Consider the following 13,740-nt stretch of genomic DNA (forward strand, 5'->3'; position numbering starts at 1 on the left):
TTTTTGGATATTTCTCGTATATTTATTGCCCACGTATTATTTTAATGTCTGCTGAATGATTTTCTTTTTTAAGTTTGCGATCTTATTTTAATCTTCTTATACGCGACGCAGGACGGTGCTATTTTTATTTGTTTATACATGGTAAGGAGGTGCATAATATTGGATGCACAATATCGGAATTTAATTGAGATATTATTTTTTCCGATATCAGTTATTTTTGCTCAAGGTTGTGTGATTTATAGCCAAGGAGATCATTTATCAGAGATCTTAACGATATTTTATAATCAATACTTTATAATTAGTTACTCCATTAGACATTAACATCTTCAACGCTCGCTTTAATCAATTTTTACTCACCCCATTACTCCATTTACTCACCCCATGATTTTCTTCTCTCAGATTCACTCATTGCACTTACAACATTCGCGAAAACATGACTAATTATATGAATAATTAGAATATGATAATTGCACGGCACTCCTGGCGATAATTGCACGCGACGCGCACTTTACAATTATATACATTGAAATTCTATCGAAACGTGATCGCGAGACTCCATGATTCGCTCGACACTCGTGAAACTTGTAAATTGACACAACGAACAAAATCTCAAACTCTGTACTCGTTACTCAAACGCATTGAAATGTTGCTTGACTCGCAATCAATTTTGTACATGCGACGTTCCGTTTATGACCGAAAAGTTGAAAAATAAAAACTAGCATTTTAAACGCGCAATACAGTGCGATTAACCCTTAAATGCCACACCTCTCAAGAATCTCGTAAAGACCACAATGGTTTCTAAAAGACCCAGCATGAAAAATGTTCTCCTTACTTTATTTTTGATTTTAGTTATGAAAATATTTCAATGTTGTTCAAGGTTAGAAAGGAAGAAAAGGATTATATGTTAAAATTTAATTTCAACTATAGTATAAAATTAAGATGCCAACAGTTAAATGTTGCTCCAAAATCAAAAACATAAAAAATAATAAATAAATAAATATGAGCTCCATATTTGGCGGGAACATTTGAAAATATATCATTCTAAAGGGTCTGGGGTCCGCTGGGACCGGGTGGCATTTAAGGGTTAATAAAGTTGAATTAATGATTTAATTAAAATGCAATTATCTGCAAATCTACTATCAAAAGTTAATATTGCGTATGTAATGTATTTATATAGGAATTTAGTACCTATATATATCTCTCTATACTCCGCATTTACAACCGAAATAAACGAGCAAATTACGTTTAAATCAGCGAATATTTCAAACCTCGATGTATTCGAATCTAGTGTCATCGTTAAATAAGTCATTATCGTCCGCGTATAAATAACGCTTCATAATTCCCATCCCCTATTAATTCGATTCTGAGTGACATGAATAAATCGCGTGAGATATTTGCATCGATGAAAACTGTCGAGAGACTTACAATCGTTAATCGCGGGAGTTAATCACACGAGATGATGATCGAGCTAATATAGTTCGTAGGAAATAATCGCGTTTCGATGGGTAACACGGAGTGACACGTTGTTATCGGCTTGAGCTTTGCCGCGTGATTAATAACACGGCCATATTTTCTACAAACACCAAGGTAACACCAAGGCCAGATACTCGAAACGTTTAACGTATTATGAACCAGATACACGTCGAAGATTCCACTTTTTATATTGTAAATTAATTTCGATTGAAAATGAACTATTATCTGCATATTTTACGCTTTGTTTCGTGAACTCGTTAGCATCGGGACGATTAATTCCGTTCAATTGAAGGAGCAGTTTGAAATGGAAATATTGTTGCTCTAATTTTAACTGACGAGACTACTTGTTTCAATCTGGTTGATGTCTATATAAATATATATTATTATAGTAACAAATTTTAATTATTATACGATGTATTATTTCTTTTTTTAATGACAACTTATATAATTTAATACATATCATCTAATTTTCATTTAAAAAGAATTGATAAATGTATTATTTAAAGAATAAAATTTATCTTCGTTTTAATTGGAAAACGGTTTATGTAAATTATTTCATTATTATTATTATTTATAGATTTTATTTAACAGAAGAGTAAAATTGTATAATTTATTTTTTTATTAAATCAAGAATTATAATTTTACTAGATCGAGGAAATCAAATTATAAATTGCTGTAAGATGATCCATTTTAATTTATTAAAATTATATATTTTCGCTCGAGGTGCGTAAAACTTTAGAGAAAGAATAACAATAAAATAATTTCCATAAATACTTTTCCAATTAAAACGGAGGTAAAATTTATCCTTCAAATAAATATTAAATTTAGTACCGTTAATACGTCCGCAATATTATTGTAAGCAATCATTTATTTATTTGCTCTTCGAATGTATTGAACATTTTAATTGCGAAACTTTATATTTAATTCATATTCGGGGATTTATAAAATAAATATCGTGCGTAAATAGCCCGGTTGATTTTGTAAATAATATTTATTAGATAATGTGTGCTTACGAGTATTAGGTAACATAATGTACTCTAGAGTCCTTCATAGAAGGCGTACAAATCATTGTTCCAGCAATGTCTTCTAGATTAACGTAGATAAAATCGTCGCCGTTGCGATCGTCTTCGTTCGCTTTTCGCGAAACACGCTTCGTTGCGCGAAGTAACAATTTTTTTTTTAATAATCGACACGTAAAATCGAATCTCTCGTCTTCATCGAGGTCGCGGATTATCACTTCTCGCATTTATCGGCCAAAGTTTGCAAGATTACCTAATCATTTTAATAACTTGGCTTATACGCCGTAAAATGGCGCGTAAATCCATAATATTTGCAAACTTTACTTTTGAGAGATGTCTCTTTAAATATATTTTTTTAAACGCTTACTTTTCTTTTTCACTCGTAACAATCTCCTTTACTTCTTTACTTATACACGTGTATGCTAAAAATTCAACAATCATCTATTAATAATAAGAAATCGAGCGTATAAATGTTGCTGACTCATTGCTACAGTAGCTTATGCAGTACAGTATCGTAAAATTTGAGTTTCATAGCAGAGCAAGCGCGTCTAATTAATGTAAAGCCGCTTAATCGCGAAGGGCGAGTTATGCTATACACTTCGACAAGCCAGTGAGCAAGTTCAAGGGAAAAATCGTTTTGCAAACTGTCGTCGCGATAAGAGTCTGACCATAATTATACGCAGACACGACCTCATTAGTGATACGATTCGATTTTATTGCCGCAGTTCACGCGCTTCTACGACGATCGACTCGACGTTTTCCCGGGTCAATTCTAACATCAAACCAACCAAAATTCCTAAAATTAGTTTATACACGATCTAAATTTACCTCTCTCACTCTCTAACTAAAACTTCTCTCACAAGTGAATGTATCATTTGTAAATATTTTCCTAAGTTCGTCGAAACCGACGAGCGTGCGCTCGAAAAACGCGGTTCGACTTTCTTTAAAAAATTCTCGATTAATTAATTCCTACTCTTTTTGCATTCTCTTGCACAGGTCTCTTCATACACGCATTCTTTTACACACATTTATACTTTTTCCTCTCTCTCTCTCTCTCTCTCTCTCTCTCTCTCTCTCGTTACATACAGAATATTCCAGAACTATCGCCAGTTTTTTTCTCTAAGAATTCTTTGATCAATTTGGATTTCGGCAATTAATGAAAATGTCGAGGCGTCAGTAGTTTTCGAATTATAAGCGGCTGAAAACTTTTCTTGTTAATGCTTAACGAAACTTTGCTTTTCAATCTGTTTTGTGAGTGTTATTTTAATAGTCCTTACTTAATCGCGAGCAAATATCTATAAATACTCTGAAGTGTCCAATATTATAAAGATAAAAGAATTAGAAGCAGCTGGGCTGAAAATTAATCAAACAATTCGTAAATGAAGGAAATGGCGGTAGCATTTTGGGATATCCTATGAATATAGTATATATTTATCTGTTCTCATATAAGGTAATAGCAAGTGAGTTAATCTCATGCACGTTTTACGTCCGCAAGTACATCGATGCCTAATTTTCATAGATATTAATGTAATTACGCACATATCGGTATATATTTATAGTTACGTTCATAGGATGCCATGTACATGTGTTTACGTTTCTCGTTTTTTCACTTTGTTATTCTCTCTCTTTCTCCCCCTTTCTCTCTCTCTCTCTCTCTCTCTGATTGTGTAAATGTGTGTGTATATTATTATATATTTATATATATATCTATATATATATATATATATACTATGTTTCTTAGGTAGTAGGTATCAATAGTGTCTCTTGTCTTTTTTTATAGCATTAAGAATTAATTTATTAAAACTTTCTCTATCATCTTCTCATTTTCATAGCGTATTTAATATCTGGCCATGCATTAATCATTGCAATGTATTTTCATCGTACAGGTTTCGCAAATCTTTCTCGCTTTCTCTCTCACACGCACACACTCTCTTTTTTCTCATCCCGCCACATAGTTAAATTTTTCTAAAAACTTTTACACGCTGTACATAGTCATCGAACAGCTCGAGGCATCCTGCTGATTGTACTTGTATTTGTTGATAATGAAATTTCTCTTTAAACGCCTCCCATTCCGCTTTCTCATCCCCGAGTTCTCGCAGCGATAAACGGCGATGCCCTTCAGAACGGTGTTTCTAAAGTGCACCAACTCGCGATCGTCACTTCTTTATCTAGGATTCGTCTCGAGCGTTCGACAAAGCGATAAATCGAAAATGCGAGCGGGCGAAAGTTTCACGTCGCATCTCCGCCGAAGTTTGTCGCGGAAATTTACAGCTATCTCCTTTTGGACCAACTTGCACGACTACTCGACGTCGACTCGACTCGTTTACGTCGATGACGATTGGCGTTATACTTCGCCTCGGAATTCTCGACGTCGAGAGTCAATAAAAGATATATCTCTCGCGAATTGAAATTACTATTTTACTCGAATAAAGCGACTCAGGGATGAGCTTGGCTAGCGAAAGAAGTCCCCGGGGTGACAACGAGTCTCTGTGAAAAATAAAATAAAAAAGACGCGCTTGACGAGCTAGCGTCGTGCGGCAACTGATTTTTCTTGCACCTGCATTATTGACGCGCCGAGAAGCGCAGTGCGGGTTCCCCGCGGGACGCGTTTAACTTTTCAAAACTGGCAACTTCGCCCGGGATAACGGGGGCGGCAATCGGCTACCCGGCCAGAGACTTGGTCGACGTTTGTCTTCGCTCGCATCGCTCGATGTATCGACGTTCGACCGCAAAACTTGTTTCGCGGTAAATGGTCGGGAGTGCATTTATTCTCGCCAGACGAAGTGAAAAATCGTAGCTACGGTCAGAAACGTGCCGCGTTATATGGTCTCTCGAGTACAGTTGCGAACTGTCTCCTCTCGCTTCTTCTGTCTCCTATACGGTGCATTTCGAAACTACCAGTACTACGTATTTCGATGACGGCCTTGTTACACTCACGCAGACTTGATATTTCTTTCGGGAGAATCTTACGGAAGACCATCATGTCGCAATTTTCTTAAATTCCCGCGAAGATAATGCGACAATCCGCGAACTTTATCAAAGTAAAACCGGCCTGAATTTTTTCTAACAATATGATTTTATTCTCCGCCTGTCATCTTGAAGCTTCGCTCTTCAGTAATTATATATTTTCACTTGTAATTCAACCACATTTAACGACATTTAACATCTGTTATTGAAATATGTTTCGGTGGTTTTGGGACACCTTGTACGTACACTTCGGTTGGATATATTCTATCTACACGCACGTCTCTTGTTCTGCCAAACTCGCTCGTTGTTGTGCGCTTAGACATGTCATTTTTTTAAATTAATTGTATATAATGTAATAAGTATAATATATATATATATATATAATTATTAATCTGAGTTTCTAGGCAGTTGTGTGTTGTTTACGGTATATACGTTAAGGTTTATATAACTAAGATCCCTTCCTTTTTTCTCGCTGTTGTCTCCCTCTTGTCTTTTTCTCCGATTTGCCTTCAATTACGTCCTTAGAAAAAAACGATTTCTATTTTGCATGCGTGATTGACCGTCCTACTTGTTAGATATTACAAAATGAACACGTTGACCTATCGGGAGAATAATGGTCGAGCTGTTCGAGAAAAGAACGTTTACATTCATCTATGTATATATACATTTTTTAAATTAGACTTTTTTTTTTATATCGCAAGTAATAGCGTGATTGTGAATGCAAGCTGAAACGTTTTACCTCGAGACAAACGGAACTCAAGAATTATAGATTGTCCAAACGATACGAGGCACGGGCGTATCGATAAATTTCATTTTGTCTACGTAAGTATAATTGACGTTGTCCGGATACGATTTTCGCGTCCACCTTCTCGAAACGCTCGAAATTATTCCGGCTTTTTGACAATATATCTTTTCTCTTTCTCTCTCTCGTCTCGCTCACATATGTGTTGCTCACTCATACACACTCAAAATAATTATCTATGGGTTTCCCCGTCGACTCTCGAGTCGGTTCGCAATATTTGTCTCGGCGTCTGCTCGCGCGGAGGAAAGATTCATAAATTATTTATAAAGAATAACCGTGACACGGCCGCGCGCGCATTTGTTCATCTAAACGTAGTTAAGTTTACAAAGGTTTTACATTACGGAAACGCTACGGAAAGAACGGTATGTGTGTGTCTTCCTGATGTCCTAATCGGTGGTATTGAGCAAAGTGCCGTAATTACGTACTCGTTAGACTTACTCGGTACGAATTAGAAATTATACGTATTATACGAAATTATCCTCCTATTGGTCGTTTATGCTACTTAACAGTAGACTATCTGGCGGTTACTTGCTGCGTTATTGCTGCTAAAATTTATGTAAAAGGGAACTGCGCCTCATTCTCTACGTATGATTATCAATTAATCGTAAACTTCTTTTTTTTTTGTATTTTGACAATTTTCACTGTGTTTGCTAGATCTCTCGGGATAAATGCATGCTGATAGCTTTATTTCAAGGGAAAAAAAGGAATTCGCTTTTCTGAATTGAGATTCGAACGCGGCGGGGGACGTACAGCCAACGATATACTTTTAATTAATGACTAATTGTAAGTTCATTAAACTCATGTTTTCTTTTCTTGCGTTGCAAAAGCATGTTTCTTGTCGAGAGTCTAGTTCTTTGACAGTTTGTGCGGACGAAAATCCCGTAGCTCGTGGAACAGCGCCGCGAGTCGTCGAAGGCATCGATTGTTCTCACAAATGTGTATGTGTACGCGCGTATGTGCTTTCGCGTTAAGAGTGTTTAGTACGTATTGAAAAATTTCTCGTAGATGTACAGTCCACGCTAGACTACGTTGTGCTTCTTATCGTCTTCGCTCTACGGATCTATCCTTCTGATACTGCTATCATTTAAATGCGATATTAACAAAGTCGTAAATCGGAAAATCTCGGCGCGCATCTCTCTCGACGAAATGCGCACGCTTTTCTCATCTCGCGATGTCTCGCAGTTTGTTCGATTAAAGCGGTATGACGGTCGATTGAGCTGTTAGATAATGTTACCTTACTATAAATTTTCTAAACTATAAAAGCGTTTACAAGACTATGTGTGATTTGTAACAAGGTACGAAATTAAAAATTTATATTACCAAAAAGGTGAACCCGTACATGACGTACATCTTCTCGAGGCTCTGGATACATTTCTGAAATATCTCTTACAAAGTATCTACCTTTTCTGTCAAGGAGCATCCTGTCGTGTAGCTAAACCGACTATTATATCGTTTTAATGAATTGTCGAGCGTAACGAACCCACGTCTTCGACTCATGCGAAGCATACTCTTCGTACATGCGACTTTCTCCGACGATACATTTTCCCCCTTCTGCGACGCGCCCCGATTTCCTTTTTTTTTTTTTTTTTTTTAAGATGGAAGCACGAAATGTTTCACGAGGCCCGCGGAAAATATCACAGCCCTGAGAGAGAAGTCACGAAACTATCCGCGACGCATCCAGGAGTTTCTTGGTCGTATAACTATTTTGAAAGTGGCGTAAGTTCAAGTTTGATGTAATCCTAAATTCTGGAATATAAATCCATGCGATCTGCCTCTACAAGTGTTCTACCTCTGAAAACTGTTACACGCCATTTTCAAAACGAACGGCTTGTAATATTAGCGATAGCTTCCGAAGAGTATAGGTCGCGTTACGCGTTGCAAGTGAGTCTGTTAAATCAACATTTTGTTCTCAAAGCACTTGTGGCTATAGGACGATTCAGGACGACGGTTCGTGCGATCGTAGCAGCGATGGAACTCGAGCGAAATTGTGCGAAGTAACGTAATAGCCAATCTATTACGCTTCGAGAAGCTTGTCTATGCGGATATATAAAAATGTATCGGTATTGCAAATCATCGTAAAGAATTCTGTCGATTTATCAATCGGATCGTCAACATTTTTACATTTTTGCTTATCATTTTCGAAACTGAGAATGTCATAGACGTGAGTCAAGGTGTTCGTAAAGTCCAGTATAACGGCTTGGCAGTGAATTAATAATATCGGCAACGAATCGTATTACATACGCATCTTAAGCATAATTCAAGCAGCGCGTCGAATAAATTTCGAAAATAGCCGATATTCTTTGGCGATGCGAGTCAGTTAGAAGCATTGTTATTATCGATAGCGTGTATCTGGACAGGTTTGTATCTTATAGAAAGTAGCGAGTCAATTTTGGAAAGATTAAAAATGGAATCGATGCGCGATTAACAGAAAATTTCGTTTCGTTGCGTTGCTATCAATTACAAGAAATTTGCCATAAAGCGAGCGGTTTTTCCTTTCTTCTTTTTATTGACGCGTGGGAGCTACCTTGGCGCGCGAAGCGCCACCTTTAATGAATCGTTAGAAATTTAATTATCTCTCTCGCACTCTTCAATCTTCTCTCTTTGGAGATTTCGTTATATTCGCACATCATAAGTGCACTTGTCTAATTCGATATTCATGTATAGGGCGTTTCAAAATTACACTGACAGACACCATTGGTGGCGAATTCATTGACGAATTTGGAGTCGTTCCATCTTAAAAACTATCGAAATATTAATAATTTCTCAATTATAAGCGATTGGATATGAGTAATCTTTCATACATTATCTTTGAAAAGTACAAACAAGTAACGAAATCTTATTCTACATTTAATATTAAGTGAACTTTAGGAAAAGCTTTTGTTTAATGCTTATTTACGTATTTAATGTTGCAAATTGAGAAAGGGTAGAAAATTTTTTATCCAGCTATGTTTCTCTCTATTGTGGAAAGATTAAGTGCAAAATGCTAAAAGAATTTATAAATATCAATCTGTTGGAGAATTTAGAAAAGCTTTTACGATTCAGTCAGAGTAATGCAAAAAGAAAAAAAAATTTTGGAGGAACGATCTTTTTGAAGATGATTGTATTTAAAAGGGACATATAAGCTGAATAAAAATAAATTGACGAAAGTATACAGGCAGTACAAATACCTATTAACTTTTACGATTCTCGTATATAACGTGGAATTGAATTCAAATATTTCTTAGAACGCGCAGGATATTTTTAACATAGTATAGTATCGTTAATTCATCTAAAAATTATAAAAGTATGGCTTATCTCTTTGGTTGATGGTGTATGACAGTGATGTCATTTACGATCGTTCTCTGGTCGAAGTATAAAGAACGATGTAAATGTGACGCCTGAGATGATATTCCATTCGAACTATTTATATTTCGGCTTTTAGTTTAAACGCAAGAAATCTTACGAGATTAATTACGTAGAGCTGTCACAGGCAAATTCATATTCTTGTACATTTAACGCTAGATATGGCTGCCTGGTTCTGATATTTATTAATTTTATATATGAAGATCGTGTTGCACGTGCTGGAAGCATGATATGAGAATCAGCCGACCATAAATGGTACTAAATGTACGCTGAGAATATGACCTTTCTTTCCTTTCAATAAAATTTCTGCGAGAATCCTTCCGATCACCTTTGCGATTAGCAAAATAACTCAGATAAGTTGAGCGCGTAACAAGTATTTTTGCGAATTTATCTTAACGAGTTAAAATTTGCAGCTTATAAAGTGAAATTATGGAATGATTCATACTTTCAAACTTTTATGTTTTCTGTGTGTTTTTTTAATTATTTCAAAATAGAATATGCAACACGGTGTATGTAAAGTATACGCTTTAACGTAGTGCAGGTGATGCAAATTGCGAAATAATGAATAAGTGTCCGGATTATTAAGTCAAGTTTGAAGTCTGGACGGAAATGCCTGACAAATGATCGCGAAATTATGCCGAATAATTTGCAAGCGTGGAAGAAGCACTGAGTTAAAAACAATCATTAATCTTTCTTTAATATTATGAGGTTACTAATTCGTGTTTAATATCACAAAATTAATAAAGGCGTCATTTATAAGAGGCGGATAATTATTTCTCAAATGCGATCGCAATTTACTGTCGCTAACGGCGCCGGCGCGGCGCGGCGCGGCGCGGCGCGGCGTTCGAGATCTCCTTCCAAACGACAGACGAACGGACTCACTCGTCCCAAAGGTGTCTCCGAAGGATCCTCGACGCCATTAATTTCGAAGGACCGGTCGCATTCCCGCGCTGAATCTTCGTCTCTCGTTAAGGCGCGACGGAGTCCCTGAAGTAAAAGTCGGCAGTTCTTTCGGTTTAGATTGGTCGGTCGTTTCCGTTGGAGTTTGCCTTCTTATGGATACGGATCCTTTGGCGATTCGGGGCACGCGTCCTTACAGGCTCTAATAATACCGCGGCACCCGCAGGATCTTCGGCGATCGCGCAAAGTCGAGAAATCCCGGCACGATTGTCCTTAAAGAGGATCAGGACGCGCCGTAGACGCAGGCCGAGTTGTCCGGTGGACTGATCTTTTCCACAGGTAACACCGCCGCTCTGTGCCACTCGTCACGAACCTATTACCAGAAAAGATAGTGATTGCAAACTGCAGCAAGATAAGAAGTGGAGAACGAAATCGATCTACGTTTGATACAATTTTTGAAATTTCTTTTCCAGCAAAAAATCATTAAGATCAATCTTTTGAAAAGATAATACGTGGAGTTGTAGCATCTACTGTAATTTTTCATTTTCCATTAATTCTTTCATTTCTCATTCTAATTTTTTATTTGATTTGCTTGAAAAGCCAATGTGTTTGCTATTTTAATTTTTCTTTATGTCGTCTCTTTATTCCGAGCGTGAAAATAATTCCAATAATGAACTTGCGAAAACAAGAGCCAAGGTTGTAACGCGTTCAATTAGCTTGGCGCGTGTGTAACAAAGAGTGTTAAAACTCTAACAACCGTCCAATAACGCTGATAAATTCAACGCGCGCGCGTGCGATAAACCGTAGATATCCGGAATTACGCAGTCCACCGTCGCGTAGGATTACGTGTTTTTCGTTCGAGTTAGCAAAAGTGCTTTTCGTTTACAACCGTCGTAAAAGAAACGGCGCTTTGTAGCCGATTAAAAACGAGCATCGCCGTACCTGTTCGACTTTTGCGAATACCCTCAGCAAGTTGAGGCCGGCTAGTTTCTTGATGTCTTCTTCCGTCCATGTAGGATCCTCCAGCAAGGTGGCCAATAGTTGCGGATACCTCGAGACATCTTCTAAACCCGTGGGAGTGCTGCAAAAAGGATAAATCTCGTGAGGATCAAACGATCTTCTTAACTTAGCTGGTTCGAGGTAACACTCAGAGAACGACGATAAGTTTTCTGCGCTCGACGCGTTACTTTCATGTTCTTAAAAGAACATCGTAACAATAAACTGAATAAGGATTGAATCGTTTGTTTTGAAGACGATATGAATTATATTTTTAGCTAATCTGAGTTGATAGATCTAATAATAAAACTGGTCTTCAATACTTTCACTTCTGCCTCGATATTGTATTCATAATTGACACATGTCCCACGCATTATTGCAGATGGCACAAGCCTTTGTGATTCCACATTAGTTCTGAACAGTCTGATTATTATTATGAATAAATTGAACTTGAAGATAGAAAATAACTGTGTACAATTAGCTAGTTTATTGCGAAACGCATATTAAATCGAGCACGATATAAATTTAAAATTATATAACATTTCTGTTTGACTAACATGTTTTAGTGATTTTATGAGCAACTGTTCCGTAACATAAATATAAATTAATTTTGTTTTTGTGCCCAATGAAAAGGAGTATAGAAGCTATATTTTGAATGTTAAACCGAAGTAAATTTTGAAAGAATTATTGCGACAAAAAAAGAAGCATGGAAAGTTATGTTAGCAACGATATATTTTATAATACTATGCATTACAAGAACCATGATAGGCACTTTGTGAAAGTTTTATAGCTGTAGAACAAAGGCAGTTCCTTGGGCATTGTTTCTTGCGTCCCTCCATAAAATTAACCTCCCGGGACTCACGCGCTTCTCCAAACAAGCGAAGCAATTATCCCGAGTGTTATAAAAGTGGAACTCTGTAGGTTAAATACATATTTACGTCGGGCTCCAGATTTATTGTGGCTCGTACTTTTCGACGAGATTAATCATAAACGTTATTGAACGAAATTACGTATATATGGCAATGTCGCGCGCGTGTTGTCTCTGAGTGTTTCTGCCTCGGGCGCGAAAATAGATATGGTGAAAGAATAATTACAAATTTATCCCGTCGAAACCCGCTCCGATTCCAACGTGATCAATTCCCGCCACCTTTCGAATATGATTGATGTGTGCTGAAACAATATAGGGCCTTGATCATTCTGTCCTGGTTGGCAGCGCGTCGCAAGATATCTTAATATATAAAGTATTTTAATATAAATGCATGCACGTTTGCCTGTGGGAATAAAATGGAGAATAACGGCGGTTATGAGGTAACGCGTTTACGAGATCGTCATGCATGCATGGGTGAAATAAAATGTTTTGTTATTGTCGGGACAACGTATCTCCTCAAATATTTGCAAGCGTTAAAGTGGAAGCAAGAATATATCCCACTTAAAAAATGACTGAGCAAGATGAATTGCAGGATTCTTGCAATATTATTCAGATACGTGTTTGTTCCTCGTTCGAGAAATGTCGGACACATTTATTTATTTCGTTTTAATTTTACGTCTTTTTACGGAGCATAACTCCGTAAATTAAATTCACAACGGAAAACGTGTCGAAATGACGTACAATATAATACGTGTATAGTAATTACGCGTCTGTCACATGCAATATATCGATACGGTATATAATTTATTCCCGGGGTGTAGCTTAGCACAGTTTCGCGAATAGCGTTGCACGTACCAATAACGTCTTTTATAGTAGCGGTGCTGTTGCATGTTATGAAGTAGGTATAAAAAGGGACCATCGCCACTCCGCCATTCTTAGCCTGTGAACAGATGCATTAATGTCATATACGCTGTGCGATCGTATTTCTTTCGATCTTTAAACGTAAACGTATGACACGAAAATACATCGTGCAGTCATTTGCAGTAGAGCCATAATGTACATTATCCCACTACTGAAATTTATTCGCGAGAGATTGGCCGTGTGTGTGTGTGTTTAAAACCTTAATAGCCACTCTTTAGAAATATCCATAGTCTAAAATCCGATATAAAAATGAATGAAAAATTTTATTAATTTAATTCGTTCATGCAGATTGTTGCAGTTGTAAAATACACTTAAAGATTCACGCGGATAATGTTATTGCATCAAAGAAATCGACGTTTCAGAAAATAAATAGTTAATAAATTACAATTATAAAAGATATATCATCAAAAAACTAATCAATATAATCAGTTTAAAATAATTCGTTCAACAAT

The 13,740-nt window shown here is 36.8% G+C and overlaps 1 protein-coding gene across 1 annotated transcript in view; it reads right to left on the reverse strand.

Annotated features, from left to right (window-relative positions):
* Positions 1 to 2,445: 2,445 nt before the first annotated feature.
* LOC139777070 (dipeptidase 1) overlaps positions 2,446 to 13,740 on the reverse strand; it is a 98,189-nt gene continuing 86,894 nt past the window's right edge. Inside the window, exons 9-12 of the mRNA XM_071714267.1 lie at positions 13,223 to 13,307; positions 12,594 to 12,669; positions 11,446 to 11,584; positions 2,446 to 10,876 (exon numbers count right to left, since the gene is read on the reverse strand). Of these exons, the coding sequence (XP_071570368.1) occupies positions 10,787 to 10,876; positions 11,446 to 11,584; positions 12,594 to 12,669; positions 13,223 to 13,307 (390 nt within the window). The 3' untranslated portion in view covers positions 2,446 to 10,786. The remainder of the gene's footprint in view (positions 10,877 to 11,445; positions 11,585 to 12,593; positions 12,670 to 13,222; positions 13,308 to 13,740) is intronic.

This window comes from Temnothorax nylanderi, unplaced genomic scaffold (assembly GCF_030848795.1).
Source record: "Temnothorax nylanderi isolate EJ_2023f unplaced genomic scaffold, tnyl_v1.0 TNYL_tig0137_pilon, whole genome shotgun sequence".
Taxonomy (NCBI): Eukaryota; Metazoa; Arthropoda; class Insecta; order Hymenoptera; family Formicidae; genus Temnothorax; species Temnothorax nylanderi.